At 38.4% G+C, this 25485-nt stretch overlaps 1 protein-coding gene across 2 annotated transcripts in view; it reads right to left on the bottom strand.

The window, feature by feature from the left end:
- The window catches only part of GAREM1 (GRB2 associated regulator of MAPK1 subtype 1), a 172924-nt gene that overhangs the window by 30727 nt on the left and 116712 nt on the right, over positions 1–25485 (bottom strand). For both annotated transcript variants that reach the window (XM_090285668.1, XM_090285669.1), the window contains exon 3: positions 4073–4203. In XM_090285668.1, the coding sequence (XP_090141794.1) occupies positions 4073–4203 (131 nt within the window). The remainder of the gene's footprint in view (positions 1–4072; positions 4204–25485) is intronic.

Raw genomic sequence — 25485 nt, 5'->3', positions numbered from 1 at the left:
AGGTGACCTACCCACATGTTCTTTCATGTTTTCTTTTTGCCTTCTTATCTCCCATTTTCTGTTCTTACCTCAGTTGCCCAAATGACATGCTCTGATTTGAAAAACATCTACTCTTGTCATTTCCCATATTACTGCCTAAAGTTCAATTTCAAAACCTTTCCACTCTACCAGCACTCCTATTTTGCACTTCATGTTCTTAAACATGCATTTCAGAAGCTCCTTAACCCCCTCAGGATCTCTAATTTCACTGGGTTGCACTTCTTGTACTGGCACTTCCTTGCCCAGGGAGGAGTCTATACTCATTGCCACCTGCCATTCCAGGGCACATATCATCTGTTCCTTTGCTGATCTCTGTGATACTCGTCTGGCAGAACCCCACCTCCGTCTACTCTAAGCCTGCATCCAGGTAGCTGAAGATGGCTGGAAGAATAAAAGGCTGGCGCTAGTAATCTCACTTTAAGTTTACCTTGACCAAACTCTGGGACCATTCTACTATACTTCCCTGGTTAACTTACATTCTGGGTCTCTGAGCTGATTGTTACTTCCTTCCTGTTCAGACTAGTGAAGGCTTCCATTTTGCTAAATTTAATGGTTCATTCCTAGTCCTTACCTAACGCAGTCACTAAGTAGCATGTGACACAGGTAACCATTCCTGTTTGAAACACTTCTGTCATTTGGCTTCTGGGACATCTATGGGCTTCACCATCCTCCTATCTCACTGCTTTTCATTTCAGTCACCCCTCTAGACCCCAGTGGTGGCATGTTCCAGAGCTCAGTCCTCAGTCTTCCTTCTCTATCTAGTCTCTGGGTCAGAGGTTCTCAGCCTCGGCTCTACTGACATTTTGTGTCAGCTCGCTCTTCGCTGTGAGGGCTGTCCTGTGCATTGTAGGCGGTTTAGCAACATCCCTGTCCTTTTCCTAGCAGATGCCAGCAGCACCTTTACATCAGCCCCCACCCCCTGCAAGTTTGTGCCAATCAAAATTATATCCAGATATTGTCAAATGTCCGCTGGAGAGAAAAATCACCTGTGGCGAAGAACCAGTGATATAGGTGAACTCAGCTAATCCGTTGGTTTCAAATGTCATTTAGAAGCTGATGAACTGCAAATATATAGGCTAAACTCTGACCCTGCCCCAAGATCAGGCCTGTATACACAACTGTCTTCTTGTCTCATTCTTTGGAGGTCATATTTCTATTTATTTATTGTTTGCCACTCCAATACATTGTAATCATCTGGGAGGCAGGGAGGGGCTTGAATAATCACTATCTCCAGAGCCTAGAACTGTGTGGGGCATACGGTAGGTGCTCAAAATATGTTTATTGGCCGGTTAAAGAATGAAAATATTTGACATATTAATTCATTTTTGGCAGTTAATCAATGGTGGGGCAATCAGGTGGATAATTTCTAACACATCAAAGCAGCTTTTAGATAAAAGAAATGCCTTTATTTTTAAATAAGTGCGCAAACAATACTAATATGACCTATTCAAGTCATAGTTAAAATTTTGCTATAGTCTTGAAAATAACAAAACCAGAGTTTCCATTCTTTCAATACTTTAGTTTACCCCATATTCTTATAATTTTTCATTTCAGTTTGTAATTGTAAATATCTATGAATATATACAAACATATATTTCTTTATTTCAAATATAAATGTGCCTTTCAACTATCATGATGCCAGTTAGCTGCTAATTCTTGACTGCAAGTCAATTCTTTAGTTGTTACCCCTTGGTGCACTTTAAGCTGTATTTACAATGAAGAGGAGAAGGTGAAGTTTTCCAAGGGTGTATGAATTATTCTATCAAAAAAAAATGTTTCCTGGATAATAGCTCTATTTATATAACACTTACTATTATATACTATTTATACAGCTATATTTATGAATAAGATGTAATGAATAATTGTACTGTATTTCATGTTTTCTCCTTCTCCAGGGGAAGTAATAACCCTGCACATCTCTTCCTCACCCCCATTTAGTTCTCACAGTAAGCACTGCATATATGTGCAACCACACTATAATCATTCCTTAAAGAACACCAACATTTATATCTTTTGGTTCAGATATTTTTTTCCCATAAATCTCCTTGGCTTATTTATTTACTTGGGTGTTTATTCACTAAGCGCACAGACTTTTGTGCATTTTTTTATGCAAATTTCCCGAGGTTCCTGTATCAATTCTTTTTGGAATAGAATTGAAGAATGCATTAATGATTAGTGCAGCTGGATGTGATGGCATCTTTAATGTTTTTAAGTAATAGACTACACGTACTAATATTAATGTATGCATAGCACAGGAACTTAACCCAAATGTGGTCAGCTCTATGGATGTTAAAAGCTATTCCATATACTTATCTGTGCCTCTGAACTTTTTTTTCTCCTAAAAAGTTACGGGTAAAATACATATAATGTAAAAGTTACCATCTTAATCATTTTTAAGTGTATAGGTCAATACTGTTAAATACAGTCACACTGTTATGCTGAATTTTTAAATGACCTCTCTATTCTATACATTTTAAGCAATACAATCATGATATTCTATTAAAACTATCAAAAATGTACTGGTTTCTGTATTACTCTTTCAGTCATTGCTGATTTCATTCAAACTGACAAAAACTAATTGGCAGAAGTACCTTTTAAAAATCTTTTACATTAAAAAATTTCCACAAAAGACTATTAAATTTAATACTTGGTGAAATATTAAAAATTATAAATTTTTTTTATGCTTCATCTCTCATCCTCTATCAGTAAATGAAATGTTTTCAGAAATGGGTTTAAAAGTATTAGGTTTCCTTTCTAAATGATTTTTTTCTATTTAGGTAATTCTAAATATAAATTTTAAGGAGAGATTTAAATCATATCAAGACACTAATAGTATAGGATCTGATTAATTTCTGGCCAATGACTCTTGGTATATTCAAAAACGAATGTGTTTTCACAAATCTTCAATGTAAATGAATACAAGTTGTCTTTAATACAGGCTGACTGGGTTACTCAAGGACTAAAAATGATAAATATCTTTAATATAAACATAATTTGTTTAGTAAAAAAATTTTACAAAACACAAAATCTCACCCATTTGAACAATAAAACTGAAGAAAGTAGGCTACAGCAGCTGGATGTTAGAACCAGAAGAGAAAATGACTTCGCTTAGCCAATCAAATGGACAGAACCACTTCTCCAGTAAGGAGACTGTCTTGAGTGTTTCTCCCTTTCCCAAGGAGTGTGGGTGGAGCGATTCACCCACAAGGACACTGTTGCTTTTTTGGGCTAAGACACCATGCAGTCTGTCTTTCACACACAGTGAATTTCTAAGAAAAATGCATCTTGCGCTCTAAACCATGAAATGCTCAGAGAACGTGACTCAGTTGGATTTCCTGCTGAAAGGAGGTTAAACAGAAAATCCTTTCAATGTGAACACTTTCTAAAATGTCTTAGTGTAATTATGAATGCTGCTGAAGAAAATGCAGTGGATTTGCAGGCAATAAGGTTGGACGTGATTGGTGGCATTGCTTCTCTGGTTAGTCCCTTTCCAAATGCAAGATGAATGCAGCACAATAAACACTGTTGAACAAGGATCAGTAAATACCTACTGGCAACATTCTGTACATTAATTTTCCCTATTTATACTGCTACAGATAGTCTACAAAAAAATGGAATGAAATGCTGATCCCAGGGTATGCTCTGGAAGTCCCTCTTTAAATAAGTGTCCGGCATTAGATTTTTCATGTGCCTTTTGCCTGCTCCTACAAGTTAGCATCCAGCCTCACAGAAGCTCTAGCCAAGTAACTGTTATATGTTAGGGAACAAAGTCAAAATTTAAAAAAAAAATGTTGATCTGCCTTAACAGTTATCTTAGCAAAAGACAATGCTAATAAAGAATAGGTATCTGTCTGGGCTTCAGGTCATCTATAGTACATGCCAATTCTTAAAAGACAAGTTTTGGCCATTGACACCTACACACTAGGAAGATGGAACTCTCCTATGAGGCCCAGATGGGCACCTTCTGTGTACAGAATGGCCTGAAAGTTAAATTACTTTAGTGAGGGTAAATATTTGGTTCTGTTAGAGCTACCTTCACGTTGAATGTTATTTCCTCCATGACGTACACACGTTCAGGAAATGCTTTGGCCACCTCCTCCACACTGTTGAAATATTGCACTGGCTCCTTTATATCTCGGTCTTGTTCCAGCAGCTTGAATTGGCCTAAAATACATGATAAACAGAAGAGATGTGAGATGTTTATGCTGGACAGCTGTCACCGTGACGACAACCTCCCGTTCCTTACTCCCACTCTTCTGGTCAAAGGCTTCTGATTATTATCATTAAAGAAAAAAAAAGTTACCATGGCAGAAGGTTTTCTTAAACATCAGCTTAAAAGTGAAAGCAGACATATACTTTTTTTTCTTATATTCAGAGTTTATTACCAGGTGACCAAAATCAAACTGAATGGATGCTCACTTGTACTCTGCTCTCAAAGTAAAAACTTACTGTTATGGATGGTGGCTCATTTCATTTTCAACAGGAAGTCACATTGTCATTTAGTGGTAATAACACCCATAAACATTATATTCTAAAACCAAGGCCATGTGGCTTGGGGAGCTAATTTTTAAAATTAGTCCTCTAATAATTTGCAAATAGAATAAAATAATCTAGTGGACCCTCAGCTTTCACAGATATCCTTGGTTTCAAAACTCTGTAGGCAGTACTGAGGGCTCCCAAGGTTGCTGCAGCACACAGCAGCTGGGTGGGGTTGCAGGGGGAGGGGGGGTGAGCCTTGTTCAAATGAATGAGCCACTGGGCATCTGCAGCAGCCAGTGGCCTCCTCCTTTCCTTTTTATTGGCAAGTATGAAATTTATGAGAGTAAACTATGCTATTGCGGTATCTGCAATTTGGGGTATTTCTGGAGAACTCTGAACATATTCCTAAAAAAGGTCAAGGATCTATTATGTTGTTTATATATTTTTGGTGCTTATGATATTACTGCTACAATCTGGAAGAGCTGTTTTCAGTTTTGAATAAAAGACCATATGTAATCAAGTCAGTGACATGGTGTTTCTCAGTAGTCATTTTCTGAATGCTGTTTACAATATAACACTTGAGAGACTTGAAAGGAATTAAAAGCTATTCTGAGGCAGATCTCTCAGCATGTGTATAAGGAGCACCAGGCAGAAATAGGGAAACTTTCATTCATACTCTCAACACATTTATTTTTAGTATTTATTGGGTGGAGGCATTATTTTAGATGCTGGGAAAACTCAATAAATAGACGGCATGAAAATCTCTACCCTCGTGAAACTTACACTGTAGTGGGAGACAGATGGTAAATATAACAGATGAGTACAGTATATAGTATGTTAGAAGGTGAGAAGTGCTTTTAAAAATAGGGAAAAGTGAGGCAGATGGAGAGTGCAGGGTGGCCAGAGTAGGTGTGGCTGAGGTGGCCTTTGATGTAGCTGGGAGATGAGTTTCAGGATTATAAAATAGGCAAGAACCTCTGCAAAGACCCTCAGGTGGGTGGGTGGGTGCCCACTTGGCATGCTGCCAGGGTGGCTGGAGCAGTGTAAAAGGTAAGAAAGAAGAGAAAGTCAGAGAAATACAGGGTGTCAGACTGTGCACATGTGTGAGGAGCTGTAGCTCTTCATCTGTGTGGAATGGGGAGCCCCTAGGGGCGAGGAGGTGATCCAATCTACATTACAGAAGGATCATGCTGGTTGCCATGTGAGGAACAGACTATAGAGGTGTAAGACACAGAAGCAGAGTTAGGAGGCTCCTGCAATATTCCAGGTCTAAGATGGCAAGGCTTTGGAAGCAGAGAGAAAGTACTGGGAATCCAGCCTGAGCAGCTGAAGAAACGGAGCTGCCATTGACTGAGACAGGTAGGTTTGGAGGGGTGGGGGTGAGATTAGGCGGTCAGTCTGGATAGGGAAAGTCTGAGATGTCTATTAGACATACAAACGGAGACGTCCCAAAGGCTCCTAGATGGCCATAAACGTGTGGAGGTCAGAGAAAGGGTGGGCTGGAAATAATAAACCTGGGAGTCATCAGCACACAGATGACACCGAAAGCCATAACCCTTTAATAACGATGACCTTGTAGACAGAGAAGAGGTCTATTATTTAAGTCCCAGGAGACCAAGAAGGAGTGGCCAGGGGATTAAAAGGAAATTTCGGAAGTGTGCGTCCTAGAAGCCAGGTGGTTCGAGTGAGGAGTGAGTGTGTCAAATGCTGACGGGACTGTGACATGAGGATGGAGACCTGTTGACTTTAGCAGCTTGTGTTTATTGAGAACTTTGATACAAGTACTGGAGTAGCTGGACCAAGAGCGTGACTTAATTAGATTTCAGAGGAGAATGGGGAGTAATAAGAATGGATGCCAGAGGACATTTTGGGGACTTTTGCTATGGAGGGGTAAGAGAGATGGAGTAGGAGCTACAGGGAGAGATGGAGAGGAGCTACAGGGAGGAAGTGGAATGGGACCTGGGACTGTTTTTGTTTTTCTTAGTATGATGGATGCTGATGGGAATGACCAACAGATGATGAGCAGAATTACTGGAGCATATCCTTGCGTAGGCGGGGGACATGGGGCTGGAGGGCTGGCTTTCAGCAGCAGTTCATCTGTGATGAGTTCCGTGGCAGCTGGTGGAAGCTGTCTTTTATTGCCTCAATATTTCCAGCAAAAGTCAGAAAGAAGGCATCAGTTGAGAGTGCAGTGGACAGAGGAGGTGTTGTGAGCATTAAGGAAAGAGGAAAAGTCTGAACAAAGTCCAGTGAGAGTGAATATCATAATATGACTGCTGGGAGGCTCTGAGATCCAACTTGAGTTCATGGTCATGAATTAAAAGTGAAATCAAGCAGTACAGTTTTGTGTTTTTCTCCAGCTAATGTCTGATCCACAGCGGCTGGCACAGAGCAGGCAGAGACTGGGATTCAGCCTGGATGGTGAAATGACCGAGTGAGTATGAGACCTGAGAGAGGGCACAGGAGTCGGGATGCATGCAAGCGAGTGACTAGGACAATGGTCCGTGGAACTTGACCTGGACCAGCATCTTGGGAGGGAGGGAGAAAGTGAAAATAGTAACGGATGGTAGGTTCTAACAGAGTTGATTTCTGCACTCTGGAGGGAGTAAGCTCAAGAGCCAGGCAGGGGACAGTGGTCGGAGTGGCATCCATGCTACTGAGATAAGGAAAGCACACAGTTTGGGGGGATGATGTGGTGTTGGGGGCAAGCTTGGGAGGTAAGGCTGAGGTGGCGAGGAGCTACAGGAACCGAGAAGCTGGGAGCACTGCAAGAATCATACATGTAAGCATGAAAAGAGAAGTGTTGCTGGAGAGAAAGGTGTGAGCCAGGAGTGAAAATTTCGGAGAAATGAAGGATGAATCATAAGCTTGGTAGACGACTATAGCAGTGATGGGGTAGTGGGTGATATGCTCTGATGACAAGAGACTTAAAGCTGAGAGCTTTTAGGGAGGATTGACATGGAATTGATCATGTCCATAATGAGGAGCACAGAGACCAATTACTCCTCTTCACTTTGGGGCAAAAAATAGAACTGCCTCTGGGAAGGCTTCAGGTGATACCCAGGTTGGGGTTGAACAAGATCAAAGTAATTTCAGAGAAGAGTTTTAAGGATGCAGGGATTTTGTTGGTGGTAAACCATGGTGGGAGGGTTTTCAGGAGGGAAGGAGTAGGTGGTGAGGACAAAATAGAGGATGCACTTGGACATGACATAACAGCTTATATACCGTTTAGAAGTATATAGAGGCATGAACAACACATTTGAAAGTCTAGTCAAAATATCATAATTATATCCTTTTCACAAAAAAACCCAGAATTAAAAAAAAAAAAAAAGATAATGGAATTTCAATATACTTATTTAAATAAAATCTGCTACCATAACAAATTAAACTTTTCATTTGTCTCTTAGTCCATGCACACATTTTTAATAATTATGATGAATCTACAGTTTTCTACTGTATTCCTTCCCATATTTTTCTACATTTTAACTTTTTTCTGTTCTTCTGTAATTAGTCTGAGTTAGGCAGATGCCTAATTTAAGTGCAAGCTCTGCCACTTACACGTTTTATGACACTGACAAATTTGTAACCCGTCTGGGCCTTGTTTCTTTGCCTATAAAGTGAGGACACTTCAAAGAACTGCTGTGGGGATTAACTGAGATGACGCATTGAAAGTATTTAGCACTGAAACCATTTAGCAACTCTCAGCTCCTTTTCTCTTTCTGAGATGCAGAGATTTTCTTTTCTCCTTTTGGCTCACATTTTTAACATACATTTTCTAGAGTGGGATTATTAAATCAAAGGGTGTCATACAATTCTTTGCGTTTAACGTGCATGGCTCTATTGCTTTGCAAAATACTTAAACCAATTTATATTTCTACCAGCAGCCTACGTGAAATCTAGTTAGACCACAATCTGCCAACACTGAGTATTTTTTAAATTAGACAATTCAATGGGTATCAAAGAGCATCTTTTATTTATTTATTTTTTTCTTTTGGAAGTATATGTTTATTAGTTGGACGTTTTTCCTTCTTAGTTTTTTTTTTTTAATTGTATTTTCTCCCATTACCATTTATTATATTTTTTCCCCAGCTTTTCTATATTGATTATATTGTTACAATAGTTCCAATTTTCTCCCCTTTACTCCCCTCTGCCCAGCATGTGGGAAGGCCACCCTCCCCTCCACACCCCCACTATTATTAGGGATTTCTGGACCCAAGGGTAGGTAGGACGACGACCATGTCCAGCTTGAAGCAGCTAGAGGAGCTTGAGACCTTCGCCCATTGTCCTTTACAAGATTACAAAGGGTCTTAATATCTGAGAGGGAAGGATAGTTATTTTTTACGAACCATGGGTATGGACTTGGGGGGGGGGATTGCTGGGGCAAAGAGCATCTTTTAAATTAGACAATTCAATGGGTATCAAAGAGCATCTCTTTCCTGTACTAATCTGCAGTTCTTCAAAGATTAGTGAAGTTAAATGGTTGAATATTTCTTGGGCAAACAATTATATAAATGTATAATGAACATATTTGATACAGTCTAAATTTCTCTTAATTTCTGCAGACATGTATCTAAGAGTCTACTGGATATTTATACTTATAAATCCCATTAGCACCAGATTCAACCTGCCTAAACTCAAGGAAGCGCAATGTCTCACATGCAATAGGTGATTAATAAATGTTTACTGAACAAAAGACAGAAAGTTACTTTAATCCTGGGATTGGCAAACAATGAAGCAATGCATCAGTAACTGCAGCTTTTATAAGTGAATTACATTACTATACACAAGGTTTATTTGTTTATGAACATTATATGTTTCACTCGTCAGAATAAAAAGCAATGGTTTATTACAGGTCTACTTAAAAATCATTATCTGAATACTATACCAAACCTCAAGAAATGGTTTTCAGCGACCAAAGCAACCCAAAAGTAAGTTAGATAAGCAGCTGGAATTATTTTCCAGGATGAAATAGACAGTCATTCCAGCATCAGAATATGATACACAAGGGTATAAAAATGGTTTTCAGTAAGAGTTCAGATTTTTAGACCCATTTGATTGGAATATCTAGAACCATTTGACAGAGATACTAGAAATTTGCCAACATTTTCAATTATCTTTGTAATTTATACTTCCTAATTTTTTAGAATAGAAAGAAAATAAATTGTAGCTTTGGTACCCAAACACAATTCAAGCTGATCTATCATTAAACCAGGTATGGTTTATGAAAACCTACAAATGATACCTTTCCATGAGTATGAACAAATTTAATTTAAAACCTGTGATCAATATTTTAGAAAAATTTTCCTAAGATGGGGATCTGCATGTAAGCCAAACACTAATTGAATGGTCTGCAGATGCTCATCTTTGAGCTAAGAGATCACTTGAAAGCTACAAGCTTACAGTAAATTCCATTCTATCTCCAGAAATGCATTCGTAGGCCGAGATGTGCCACTAGGCCCTAACGCTTGTACAGCAAATGAGACTCTGCACCCACTAAATAGTCCTGCCTAATAGAAACACAACGCAAGCCACATGTGCAATTATATATTTTCTGGCAACCACATTAAAATAGTAAAGAGTGGTAAGAATAATTTTAATAATGTGTCATTTACACCAATACTTCTAAATTCAATATACAAACCATTAATGAGATATTTTACATTTTTTTTTCACATAAAATCTTTTAACTCCTGTGTATGTTTCATGCTGTGGCACACCTCAGTTCACATTGGCTACATTATAAGTGCTCGCTAGCCCCATGTGGGTAGTGGTTGCTGTATTAGTGTGGGCCTAGACTATCTCTGCATCCCCGTAACATTGTGATTATAGATACTGTTCAAGTCCTTAAATAAAGATCAGGTGAAAGAGCCCTCTTAAGGAAAAAAAATGTATCTTCGGATAAAATAGGATGTCTCTTCTCATGAAATAAGAACATTAGAACTCATACTTTTCTTCCCCTATTTGTCATGGTTGCTGATATTTTGGTTCAAAGAATAGAGCCTGCGATTCTTGTCATAACTACTTCTGTCCCTTGAACACCATTCTTCTTCTCTCTCAATTTGGGAGGTTGTTTTTTAAGCATTCTTTTTTTTTTTTCTATTGTATTTGTGATCTTATACTATTTAGCAGCCTCAAATATATTTTGGCCGGTGGCCGAATGAATAATCATATTTGGTACGGCTGTGGTGTCAACATTAAGTCGTATAGATCCTGAACTTCCCATCTCACCTGTGTTGTTGTTTGGATGGGAAGAAACATTTCAGAATCATACACACGGGAGCACTTAAAGAAACTATTCTGAGAACACAGAACATAAACAGATGAAAGAATAAGAATAAAGGTAATGCTAAATATGATCAAATGTTATAAGTTTTAGCATTTGAACACGTTGTACATCATTTCATTCATTTTTTTAACTGTTTATTGAATATCCCAAGAGTCAGTTAACTTTTCTCTCTTTTCCATACAGTTTCTTCATGTTGTCCTGGAAGATTTTAGTTTATATGTTTCTTTGTGTACATATATTATTATTTTAAACATTTTTGTCATATGTTTAATTTTCTAAAACCAAATAATTATTTTACATCTCTTACACCCAACAAATGCCTTTAAAATCTAAATATATCAAATGTCTTAATGCAGTGTTTTAAGTACTGGGTCACAGCATATATGTGACTTTTTATTTGCAAGGGGCTGGCAAACTGGTTCTGTAAATATTTTAGGTTTTGTGGGTTAAATGGTCTCTGTTGCAACTACTCAACTCTGGCGACTTCTCTCAAAAGCTGCCATTGACAATATGTAAACAAATTTGACCAGCTGCGCCAATCAAACTTTATTTACAAAAACAGGCAGGTCAGATTTGGCCCTTAGGGCACACCATTTGCTGACAGGTCTTGCTGGAAGGAGTGGAAAGTATAAACCAGGGTAGGGGCAAGAAGATGAAACTTTACAAGTGAAAATGATCAGGCTTTATATTCCAATACTCTCAAATACTTATACTGAGGTCTCTTGCAAGGTACTTGAAACCACGTCCTAAGCTGACCTGTGTTTATTTTAGAATGGAAGTTTTCCCTTTCCATAGGAATCTAAAATCAAGAAACTCTAACTGTGAAAGTGGATTATATTAGAAGAATGATGCAAATCACCAGCAAACACGAAGGCCCATATTTTCTCCCCATGCTTTACAAGGCCAAATTTCTATGAAGTTTTACTTAGCTTCTCTTCTTTTATAAAAGACTATGACACTCTGACATGAGTCAACTTGTAGTACTTAGGGAAGATGCTGAGCTCCTGTGTTGCTCTCTTTTCCGTGGCCACTGTAGCCCAGGGGTCTGAACAATAATGTCTGAGTCCGATTTTGGAGACAGTCTAAGAGTTAAGAGCCAGTTCCCACAACCCCCACATGGAGGAACTAATTTTTTAACAGACCATTTCATGAATAACAGGGTCTTTGTGCCACCAAATACAAACATTTGGAGATCGTTGCAACATCTGTTCTGAGATGTTACTGTCAAACTGTCCCGGAGAGGGAGGAAACTGCATTGTCTTTCCACAGCTTTGATGATTTTATAAAATGTCTCCACCGTGAGAGCTGTTCCATCTGCAGGATCCTGAAACCACTGGGAACGAACTCAACATCAATGACATGCTCCATCTACTACAGTTTAAATACATTTAAAGTAATATTTAAAACACAAAGATTGGTCCTATATTTCACTGCTTTCATGTGTTTCTAAAACTAAATATTGTAATTAATATGGTGACAAGAAATAACTGTCATTCAGAAAATATCCATTTTTGTGTGTCACTCAGAATAATCACAGTAATTGACCTCCAAATGGACGCGCACTCAGCAAAGCTAAGAGGCCCAAGTCCTACCTGAGGTGTCTAAGTTTCGAGCACCTGTCCCCGGCTGAAGGGGCTATCATATGACACACTGTTTTTCGCTTAGACATAAAAGGTCACTTGTTAGAAACGAAAAATGGAAGTGACTTTTGCTAATTAAGAAGAGACAGCAGCAATGCTGAGGCATGGAGAAGTAACAGGGAGAGTCAGAGGCAGTCAGAGTCAGGTCTGCAATCGTGCTTCCCAGGCTCCCGCCCTTGCTGGTAACCAGCACAGACAGTGGTAAATCCTCTTTTACAGCTCCGGTTTTACTGTTCACTGTCCCTGCAGCCCAGCGGTTGACTTTATGTGTGTAAATAAAAAGAAACAGAATGACAGCTGAGGCCTTTAGTACCCATTGGTGGACCCATAACTCAAGCGAATAACAACATTCTGCTGGCATTTCCCTTTTTGCAGGGAGCCAGAAAACATCACCTAAATCCGCACAAAATGAAGGAAGAGAATGGCATAAATAATGGAATAAAATGGCAGAATAGCATGGCTGAAATGGTTAAGGAAAAAGAACTCTAGAATGTTGCAAAGGCCACGACCATGTCTGTATTATTTAGGGTGCTGCTCCCAGCATTGTACTGCATGTGGCATAAAGTAGGTGCTTATTAAGTGGTGAATAAATGAATGAATTCTTCCCACTTTTCTTCCCTTACATCTTTCAGAGACAGGCCACCAACATTAGGTTAGATGTTTTCGAGTCAGTTGTATAAATGAGATACGATCTGGTTCAAATACCTGAACCTTAAGACCACTGGGCCATTTCCAAATGTGAAGAAACTAACAATTCTCAAGTCTTAGAAAAAACAAAGCAGTTGACATTTTTTCAGAAAGCAATAAACCTGAACAGGAATCTGCACTTATCCTCAAGACTTAACTGTAAAAATATTCTTGTATTTTTATCTTTATCTATGCACGCAGGCTGGAGTTTCTGTAGGATTGAAATGTAAAGGTAGGATTGCCAGGTAAAGGATTAGCATCTTGTTATTGTTAACTGCACCAACCAGTATTCTGCCTTTTAAAAAGTTTATGTAAATGTTCATTTCCAACAACGATGTATGAAAAATCATCAGGGTTGGTGAGCCACTGAGCTTCCCTTTCTTGAATAATGTTAATCATTTTAAAGGTTACTTGATATATGTAATTGCCAAAAATTTCAAGAACCAGAAGGAAGATACAGGGTGAAAAGGAAGTCTTCTTCCCACTCTTACTTAACCCAAGATTTCCTCGCAGAGGCAGAAGTTATTGTTCCCTTGCACATCTGTCCAGACATAGTACCTAGTATCATCTATCTGCACACATAATGTCACTCTTTTCAAACAAATGGTAGCATTCTGCAGTTCATTTTTTATTCCATAAAAATCTGTTTCATTTTTTTAAGAGCTGCACAGTATTCCACACTGTGCAAACACAGTAATTAATGTAACCAGTCCTCTGTTGATGGGCATTCAGATTTATTCCGATCTTTTATAGCCACAGTGAAGCTGAAGTTAATATCCTTGTACTGAAGGGTTTGTGTACTTAATGCAAGTACATTGGTGGGAAATACTTAAATGTTGAATTGCTGGGCCAAAGGGTAAGTGCATTTTTATTTTTGCGAGATATTGCCACACTAATTTCCACAGACATTGTGCCCACTTATAGTCCCACTACCAATGTGTTTCCTCATTTGTTTCCTAACAGCTTATTGACAAACTTTAAAAAAATTATTATTGCCAATCTGATAGGTGAAAAATAGTATCTCATTTGCATTTTAATTGCATTTTTATTATAAAGATTTATAGATCTGATTTTTAATAATTAGGCAACTTATATTTTATATTCTGTGAATCTTCTGTTCATTTCTATTACCAATTTTTGAAATTTCTATGAATGTTAAGCATAATTTAAAAATTAAAAATAAACTTAAAAACTATAACACAGCATTTCCTATTCTAAAATATGACTCCTTACATCACTTATAGTTAGTTCCTTAAATTTGATTTGGTGGGGAGGGGAGAGAGTGGAAGTGGAATTGGGAGAAAGATAAAGAACAAATCTCAGCACAGAAGCTCAAAGCATATAATTGCAGAGAATCAGAATTAAAGCCAAAGAACAGAAAGAAATCATCAACTAAAATATAATGAGTTTTATAATAATCATTTATGAGTATTTCTATTTATTTCTCCATCTCAGATTATATAGAACAAGTGGTCAGAAGTTAATCTCTGAAATTCTATCCTTGAACTTAACCAGACTTCACAGGATTCAAAACTAAACCATTCTGGGATACACACATATTCTAACCAGCCAACGTACTTCACACCATGCAAATGGTTTCATTATTTTTTGAAGATGGGAAAATTAATTTTTCATAACAGCTAATTGGTTAGTTACGTCTTCAAAATTATCATAAGTTTTCTGGAGTACAATGGTCATAAATGTGATGGAACCTAAAAATGATTGTAGATGTGAACATGTTATGGTAGAAATCTTGGCATCATCTTCACCTTTCTTCTCCTAGACTCATTTTCCCATAAGTCTTGTTTTTTGGTTTTTTGTTTTCCTTCCTTGAGATCTCTTTGTCCTCAGCACACACTGCTTCTTTTCTGGTTTCAATCCTCATCATTTCATAATGATATTACTGGTTCAGATTTTAAGTTCATCTCCATCCCTGCCATTCCCTCATACCTTAACTCATCTTAAAACACCAGCTAAGTGGACTTCATCTCACTCAAGAACCCAAGTGTTCAATACACACTTGCAGGCTGAAGGAACAAATGAAGTATCCTAGCTCTTCAATTTCAAACCCAGGCTCAGGCTCCTCCGCCTTGGCCGTCAGGTGCCTCCATGCTCTGGTCCCATTCATCTTCTGCAAACATTTCCCCACCACCTGTGTGCAATTGAGACTCATTCTCTCGCCTTTGCCTTTGCTCACGTCCTTTTTCAGTCTGTGCAAAACTATGGATCCTTCTAGTGACAATCTAAGTTCTGTGCACGACCGTCTTCCTCTCTTATTCTGCTTCTTCTCCCATTCTCTTAGTTCTCCTGTGGGACCTCCTCTATCTTGGCCTCAAGGACCACCTATAAGGTGACAATATACCAAGCCTCCTTCCCGGAAGATTGCTCCTGAATTCCACATTGGTCTCCCCAATACCTGCTGTGTATCTCCAACAGCTCTTCCACAAAGATCTCAAAATTGACACGTGCAAAACTAAACTCATCTTTTTACTTCTTGAACCAAGCAGCCACCCAAGTCAGAAACCTGGGTGGTCATCCTTGACTCCCTACTTTCCCTCATCTCCCACATCCAGCTGGTGTCAGTTCAATGTTGTTCCCTCTTCTCTATCAATCAACACCACACCATCTCTCACTGTGGCCAGTTTTCCTAAGTTGATTGCTTTGCCTCTTGACTTCCACTCCAGGAAACCATCCCTTTACACTGCTGTTTAACATTAAAATTAAATCATATTTTAAACGATAATTTGTAGAGGATTTATTTACAACAGGACTACGTATTGGTAATGACGTGAGTGGACTGCAGGGGAAGTACAGTGATAACCTGGGGACAGTACAGAGATGAAAACAGTACAGAGATGAAGATGTCACCACCAAAGGCCTGAAGGGACAAGGGAAAAAACTAGTTACTGGAAGGGATAATTCGGTCACCTTCAGAAGGGGAGATGAAGCTGTTCCCTGGAGATTCTTCAAGGGAGAAGGCCATGAAGATAAAGACTATGACTTCACTCGCTCGTCCTGCCCATCTTGTGCTGGGACAATTTATCCATCGGCTGAACTCAACTGGAATTCAAAAGGCATGCGAGTCTGCTAATTTAGCCCTAAATCTCAGCCTCCAGGGTGGAGCAGGGTGGAGGCAGTAAAGAATGGACTGGGGATGTGTGCCCTTCCAGTCTCTGATTAAAAGACTTTGTTGGCTCTTAACCTCCTATCAAGTTAATTTCTTAACGAATACACATCCCCTCCAAAATCTGGCTCTCATGATGCTAAAACTCATCTAGATGCACCATGGTGAATTATGCATCTTCTTATATGGAACTCACTATCTGGAATGCCTCTCCTCTGTTTCCAAGTTGGTCAATCTGTTTATCCAAAATCAATTTACTCATCATGTACACTAAAAAAAAAAAGTGATAGTGCAGTTATATAATTGGCCACACTCTTTTGTGATTTCATTACTTATCTATAGATTTTTATCTAAGTATGTATAATGTTTTATTGCCGTTATTTGTTTATATATTTATCCTTGTACACTAAATAGTAAACAACTCTAAAGAAAGCAGGGGATGTGTCAATCACCTTTTTATTCCCAGTACTCAATACTGTGCAAGACACAGAGTAGGAAAATCAATAATGGCTGAATGAAGGAATGAATTTAAACATCAGCTCAAATCCAGCACCGTCCATGAGGTTTCCCTGACAACCTCACCCTATGCTGATCTTCATTGATATTCATTACCAGGGTTTAATGTTTAATTATTCCCTACTTATTTTACTTGTTTTTATATTGTTTTCTTAGTTAGATAACAAGTGACCTGACAGCAGAAATTACATCTTCTGTTTCTCTGACAACACAGTTTGAGTTCACACGAGGTATTTAATAAATGTTTGCTTTGAGGAGTAGGCATTTAAAGCAGGAGAAATATATATATTTTTTGGAGTCTCAAAATCAAATACTTACACGACTAGAAAAGTTGTGAAAACTGGTGAAATTGATTAAAAAGAAGGTACAGATGGTGATCACATAGCTCTTATACCTGCTTATTTGCAGAGGCAGGAAATGTGGCTTTTATGTAAATACATTCAATTTTTAATGTTTTAATTCTTGGCTCAACCTAGAAAATCTCCTTTAGCCCAGGGACCACTCTGCATTCCTAAGAGGAAGGCAGAGCTGTGGTTTGACCAAGGGCTTAGAGCATCACTGATCTAGGTGATACTGTATATGAGTGGGTGATTTTTAGTCAGGAAATGTTCAAAAAATTTAGGTGAGAAGTTTAGGCTCTTGGAACACTTCATTCTCCCTTAAATTGAAACCGTAAGGGGGAGGCCTGTGTTTATAGCTTTTAGCATAAACACTGTGAGCAAGCTCATTTAAGACCTATACTGTTGACAGCTTTCTGCCTGGACATATCCTGAGCTCCTTTTACTTCTGGCCTGCCATATACATTTAATCTAAAAAATGGTAATAAAGGATGGTAGTTCTGACCTGATCCTGAAAGCCAGAATATGTTAAATACCAGCACAGACAAAGAACTAAGGAGAGACTCACATCCCAAATGATCAGACAAAATAGAAAAGAAAAAGGAGTCTGGGCGTCTGGACCAGAGCCATTCAGAGTAACCTTTCCAGACTGCCTGCTTTCACATACACACCACCTCATTCAGTCATCCATGGAGGTGGGCAGGGATTATTTGAGATTTGACCTATCAGGAAACTGAAGCCCCAGAGATTAAGGAATATGCCTTTGGTCAGTACAAATCCAGGATTATAATTTAGGTGTTCTGACTTCAACTCTGCCTTTATTATGCAGCTTCCCCAAATGGTCAATATCTCCCTCCTTAGGATGAGTTCAACAGGGCGAGGAGCTGGCTATGCCTTGTCTGTTAATGAAAAAATATACAATAGTAGGAAGAAGGGTCATTTACTGTTTATATTTGTAATATAGTCTTCTTTGACAGAGTTTGAAGGGCTATTCAGATTGTTTCATTTAATCCCCATAATGATGCTGGCAGCTGATAAAATGATAAAACATGTCTTCATTTAAACATAGCTTGGGGTGATCGAGACATGAAAGGTACAGGGTGCCACGGAGAATTCACCCCCTTCTGTGGAATCAGAACCCAGGGACTCTTTTTAATCTTGAGCATTGCAACTAGTTGCTGGGATGAAGCAGCCGCTTCTACTAAGGATCAAAAACCTACATTAAAAAAATCAAGGTCCTAATAAGTAAAAAGCAATTCTATCTGAGATACCATCCTTTTTGAGAAATATAAAATGATCCACTTATCTACATAGAAAATTAAGAACAGCAGAAACACTTTAATTTTTATTTGTAGAATTTAAAATCAGGTATAAACAGTAAAGAGGCAAAAAAAAAAAAAAAAAAAAAGGATTGGAAGAAGGAGACCAGGGAAAAGAACAGGAGGAGAAAGGGAGATATGAAAAGATGTTAAAAAGAAAGAAAAGAAAACATAGAAATAGACACAAGGAAAGAACATTATACACAGATAAATACAATTTCAACCCAAAGGAAAGGAAGACCACACCAACGCAGATGGACAAAATATGGGTGTCACACAGCACCGACTGTATAGCTATGCTGTCATTTTACAGCTACAGGCAAAAATAAAGGCATATTGTATAGAATTCAAAGTTGAGGTCCAGGAGTTTTCAATAGCATGGTTCTTATGATATATGCTTCTCTTTCATGCCTTATGGAAACATTTAAAAAGGAAAAAGAGAGCCAAACTGCCTGTCCAGAGTGTGGGGAGGGTGAGGAAAACACTCATGGATTTGAACATTCCACCATTATTTCTCTGTTGAAACATGACCCCATTCTTGGCTTCTTCTTTGCTCCCTTTTCCACAGCCCAACAGTAAACTCCCACACACCAGAGGAACCGCAGAGCAGAGACAATAAGACAAGCAGCTGCTCAAGCTGTGGTTTTCATTAGGGAAAAAAGTGCCTTGATTATAAGGGATTTAGTTTTTAACCTTTGGGCCAAAACTAAAGTGATTAAAACTCCATGTACAGAAACACGAATGGTTTCTTAAAAGTATGATTAGAACAGACTCAGCATTATCTATAGGGGCTGAGAACAGTTCAAATTCTAACACCCCACCTTGGCTTAGTGCATAATCTTGGATATAGGAAAGCTAGCAAAAGCAATATAAAAATCTATTGTAAAGGCTTTAAATTGCATTTCTGCAAAGGTCAGGGATATATTTTCACCCAATTCTTTAGCTACAAAAAGTGAGGCCATCAAGCATGAGACAACATGGCGGAAACTTAAATGCATAATTCTAGTGAAAGAAGACAATCTGAAAAGACTACATACTGTTATGACTTCAACAGACATCTATAAAAGGCAAACCTACTGGAGGCAGTAAAAAGATCAATGGTTTTCAGGGATTAGTGGGAAGGGAGGGATAATTAGAAGGAGCACAGAGGACTTTTAGAGCAGTGGAAATACTCTGGGATATACAATGGTCGATACATGTCATCATACATTTGTCGAGACCCAAAGAATGTGCAATGCCAACAGTGAACCCTAAGGTAAACTATGGCGTTTAGGTGATAATGATGTGTCAGTGCAGGTTCATCAGTGATAACAAATGGACCACTGCAGTGGGGGATGTTGGCAATGGGGGAGGCTGCGCATGTGTTGGGGCAAGGGGCACGAGGTGTATAGGGAAATCTCCGTACCTTTCCCTCAATTTTGCTGTGGACCTAAAACTGCTCTAAAAATAATTAAGAAAAAATAAAAAATAAAAAAAGCAAGGCAACTCCTTGAAGGCTTGTGTTTGATATAAAAGAAAGAACCATGGTACGACACCCCTAGAGCCAGACATGTTATATATCATCATGGCTCAGTACAAGGGCTGTGACCCCCGATTCAACACATACTCACTGGTTATCATTTGCCTCCACATCCTCCCACAGCAGTTCAGTGCATAAACTCCTAGAATTGAAATCTGGCTTTCCTTCCTATTGTGCAACTTGGGTTAAGTCATAATCATCTACACCTCCACCTGTTTCCTAGTTTTATAACACAAGGGCAATAAACCAACGCCAATTATTGGGATGATTAGACACACAGAAATGGCTTCACATGATGGGTGGCACAGGACAAAGAAGGGCTCAATGAACATCAGAGAGAAGTCAAATGTGACCAAGAAATACTTGACGTGAACGAAAAGGAGTACAATCATGCTATTATCCTGAATTTCTTACTGGTTAGGAGAAGAGCGTTAGCTACTTCCTATATTAAATCCAGAAAAACTCCTCCAGAAGATGAGCCATTAAAGAGTATTCTAGATTTGACATAGTTAAAGAAGTGGCACATTTGATAGGAAAAAGAGAGAAGAGAGAAATGCAGAAGATGAGATTTAGAGTGGTCAGTACCCTGCCACCTGGTTGGAGACTCAGTTCTGGGAAAGGCAGAGAATGGGAGACCCGTGTTATCTTTCCTATGACAAGCTGCCTAGTGAACCCTCTGCTCAATGAAGAGCAACTGTAATAAAAATGTCTCATGCTTAAAAAATAATTACTCTAATATATTTGTGACCACAGTGACTGTGGGTGAGAGTCCTAGGCTTATTAAAATGGAAACTCTAGTAAAATAAAAAGACTGTACGTGACTGATAGGCCCTTGTTCTTGTGAAATCTTTTCTTTTTAGTCAAAAAATGGAGAAGCAATTGCCATGCTGCTGCCCTGAGATTGGGGTGGGGGGGTGGGGTTCTGTTTTTGTTAAAACGTTTAATGAATAAGCTTTCAAGCAGTAAATACATACACCTTTGTCCTATACTCCTGAACCAGCTAGTGGTTTCCCCTCCACCCACTCACTAAAGTACTACTCTCTCTTTTGTTTTCTTTAGTCTTTGCTGACAAAACACCCCTGCCCTTGCTCCCTGCTTCCAATAGTGCATTTTCATCCAAATGCCTCCACTTTTATTCACCACAGATCTAGCTTATTGAGCATTCTGTATTGCCTTTCAGGTTTTGTCCCTATTCCATGTTAAACAGGCTGTGGTGCAAGTGCAGGACTTTGCTCAGTAAAATATTCCATCCAATAAGGGCAGTTATGTAAACAGGGCTGCTTCTGGCAGGAAGGCCTGATGGGGTAAACAAGGCTGGAGAGAAAAAGTACTCTCAGTGAGGAGTGACTTCGTCAGGGCACAGAGATACATTTCAAATAAAAATATTCTCCTTTCTACTGTGAGATCAGGCCTTGAACAAACACAAATCACTGGGGAAAATTTAAAAAGGACAATTAGGACTGAGTCAGCAACTCTGGTTTCTGAAACTAAGGGGACTTTTCATTTTCTGGTTTTACAATTTTATTTCTTTAAAACTTTAAACCAAAGTGTCGGGAATATTAGAAGGATATTCAAGAATTCATAATATTTAAGAACTTATACAGTTGCTGATTGGGAATTATGGCCAATAATCTGTCAATTAAATAAAACATGTAATTACCAGAAATTAGTATATTGTACCCATGTCGATGTTTAGTGTTGATACTGAGGCTTATCACTGTCTTCTTTAATATCTGGCCCATAGGAAGAGTGATGAAAATGCAGTCTTTACTTTGCAAACAAGAGCATATATAGAAAATTCACTACACTAAAGTGATGATAGCTCATAATGAAGAAAACAGGCATCAGTGAAGAGAAACAGGAATTGTATTAACTAAAACTGGACACCAGGTAATATATGTGACAAGGAAAAAATAACTAGAAGGGTACAGCAGTCCCTCTCTATATCGCTATTCACTTATCGCAGCCTCACTGTATTATGAAATTTTTAAAATGTTATATTTACTTATTTATCGTGGATTTTTCGCTATATCGCGGGATTTTGCGGTACTGTATACGTATGTTGTTAAAGTTACATAGGCTTAAGAGTATGAAATATGTTTAAGAACATAAGTAGTGTTTATAAAAATGTGGAAAAGGTTAATAAGGGAGTGGGAAAGGTTAATAAGGGACTGGGAATGGTTTATAAGTGTGTGGGAAGGGTTTATAAATACTAAAATAAATGTAAGGTTCCTACTTCGTGGATTTTCACCTATTGCGGGTGTGTGTGTGTGTCTAGAACGTAATACCTGCGAAAGTGAGGGAATACTGTAATGGACTTTGTTTCTATCTTAACTTTAAAAAACATAGTATGACCTCACACTAAATGTCTGAGCCCAAGTTCTTGGTATGAAATGCACAATGTGCTGGTCAAATATTTTTGTGTAAATATGAACACATCCTCATTTAGCACGATATTACTTAGGTTTAATTTGCATTAGTGGAAGGTGATGTGAGTAGTGGACAGGAGCCCAGTGAAGGAGCAGGCAGACCTGGTCTCTGTAGTAGATATGTATGTAAGCTCGGGAAGAGGACATGTCTCTGGGATTCAGCTTCTTCACGTATAAAATGGGGATGATGATACTTTATGGGATTTTTCCAAGGATTAAATCAGACCATGTATGTGTAATACTCAGCAATGAACAGTGTGCACTCAATTAATAGTAAAATGAATAATATATTTTTATTATCAGAATTCAATAGCAGAATTAAAAATGTGGGTCAAATTCAATAGTCTTCTTTATTTTAACTATTAGTCAAAATAATAAAACAATTCAAATATTTATTTACTTACTACTCTGTTCAAGGCAGTGTGGAAAGTGCTAAATATATTTCAGGTACTCAGAAATTACTGGGCAGAAAATACTTAGAAATATGTGTTTCTTTCTCTTTTATTTACATACAGATTATAACTTTCCCAATGCCTATACAACTTTTAAGATGTGAATGAGTCAGCATGGGATGTTTATTTTACATGCCTTGTATGTAATTCATAAATTGAATCACTGATATATATATAGTGGGATGGGATTTGCCTTTACGATGGTTTATGTGGTTGACACTCTGTAGGCTGAATAGACAATGTCAACAACTAATTCTTTCTTTTGCAATTATATTGTATTTCTACCTAGGGTCCAGCTGAACCTTTCCAAGGCTGGGATAAGGGGGTGTTGACATTGTTTTCATGAGTGTTAGTCTTACTAGTCATTGCATGGCAGCTTACTCTTCTGAGCTTCTGAGTCATTTCAACTTATACAAACATTTTTTGTGGAATGAAGTTAGAGAGGCTTAGGGAAGTGGAAAAAATCTTTATGTGATACAGATAACTGGAAAAGACTAGTCTTTGGTGTTGGTAAAACTGACTCACTGTATGGAGAAAAACTAAAAATGAACCCTTATCTGATACCAGCTACTGGCAGGGAAGGACTCCAGAAACGGAAACTATAAGGCAAAACAATGATTATATTACAGTTAAAGATTTCTCTTCAGTGAAGGATACTGTGGGAAAAGGTCATGGACAGGTGATAGAACAGATGATGCTTGCAAAACCTAGAACTAAAAAAGAGTTTGATATCTAAACTAGTGAATGAAATCCTGTAAATCCCCACTACAGCAATGGGCCAAGAATATGAACAGGCAATCTATTAATACTAAGGCTATCCGAAAGACTAGGAAGCACATGAAGAGACGCTGAATAGTCGAATACATGAAAATTAAGAGCTATTACTTCAGACCTAGTAGACTACAAAATTATAAATTCCTGATGTGGATAAGGCAGCCTGTTGGGCTGTGGTGGGAGCAAGGCTGGGGCAGCCATTGTGGAGAGCAATCTGGCACCATTTAGTCAAATTAACTCTATGTATTTCTGAGACCCAGTAATCCCACTCCTGCGTTAGGTCCCAAAGAAATGTTCGCAGAGACCATAAGGGGAGATGTCACTACACTGTGATTTCTGCTGCCCACCCCTGGAGTCTATACAAACACACAGCAACAGGGTGAATTTAAAAACATAGTGGATCTTTAAAATAGTGCTGTACAAAAACAAAAAAACCCCATCATATTTAAAATGCAATACAGTTTATGAAAATTTAAAATAAACCATTGTATTTTTGTAAAAACATATCCAAAAGAAAAAGGCACAATGAATACATGCAAATGGTTGCATCTGGGAGGGTAATGTACTATCAGAATAAGCCAGAGTAAAATAAAATCTTCTCTCACATTTTTATTTCTAGAGAGAAGACTCTATCACTAGTAGTTTTAACACTTATTTAATATATCAGGAAGGAAAGAAAAAAGGAAAGAGCAAAGAAGGAAAAAAGGAAGGAGAAAAAGTTCTGAATTTCTTCCAGGCCAAACATTTGGTTTGATCAACAAATTAAAATATTCTTTTTTTGAAACAACAGCTGCCTTCCAGTGCTCTGCACAATTCCATAGTGGTCCCCACAGAGAAACGCTCTGACACAGTGATACCCTCACCTTTGAAGTGAATGGGAAGTACCTCTCAACCTAACCACGTGCTTTAGCACACAAAAGTATCTGTTCCTTTTTCGTTTCTTCTATAATGTCCACCAAATGGATGTCATACAGTAAACTGGGTATTTTTTTACCCTCTTCAATTCTAGGGATAGCAAAAATCTAATTAATTAAAAAACATTTATTCCCTGCATTAAAAAAACACACACACAAATAATGGTTTTGGAGTTGTAACCCTTCCTGTGTTTATATATTGAACAATGAACTTTTCAATTGGTTTTAGAGGTTGTAAAGAATTGAACATCGCTCTACATAGACCAAGGATTCCTAAGCAGATCAAGATGAAATCACTAGTCCTGTGGAAGTAGGTGAAAATGGATTGAAACAGCTTCCAGGGATGTCCCCAAATGTATATTAAACTGCTATATAGAACACTGTGTAAAAATATGAATGCGGGCAAAATAATGAACTTATAATCTCAGTGTGGAAGCAAAACATTAATACATGAAATATGAACTAAGAAAACAAGGCGATGCATCATTAAAAATCTAAAGGAGGCATATAATTAGTGGTTCTCAAACTAGAATGGATCAGGTTTGCCTGGAGGGCTTGTTAAAGCATAGACTGTGGGGCTCCGCCCAGTCTCTGTTTCAGCAGGTGCGGAGTGGGGACTGAGACTGCGTTTCTAGCAAGTTCCCAGGTGATGCTGCAATTGCCAGTACCCGCTTTGAGGATGCCAACTCAGAACTGGCAGAAACTATTAGAAGAGAAGTAGATCACATGGGCATTGTTGGGACAAGGGAGAAACTGGGACACTAGGGTGACCGTGAAGGCGAGAATATGAAAAGAATAGGGAAGTGGAAGAATGAGGAGGAAAAAATGGAGGTGGTGAGAATACCTGAGCACAGGGAGAGCTGTGGGTGGGAATGACAAGCAGCAGGGACAGCCCGATGGGCTTGGTGACAGGTGGGAAGACAGGTGGGTAGACCCGATCTACTGCAATGTAGTGAGTGGAGGACTGAC

Source organism: Furipterus horrens, unplaced genomic scaffold, assembly GCF_987537825.1.
Source record: "Furipterus horrens unplaced genomic scaffold, mFurHor1.1.pri manual_scaffold_8, whole genome shotgun sequence".
NCBI lineage: Eukaryota > Metazoa > Chordata > Mammalia > Chiroptera > Furipteridae > Furipterus > Furipterus horrens.
This window is presented reverse-complemented; position numbering and strand designations above follow the sequence as displayed.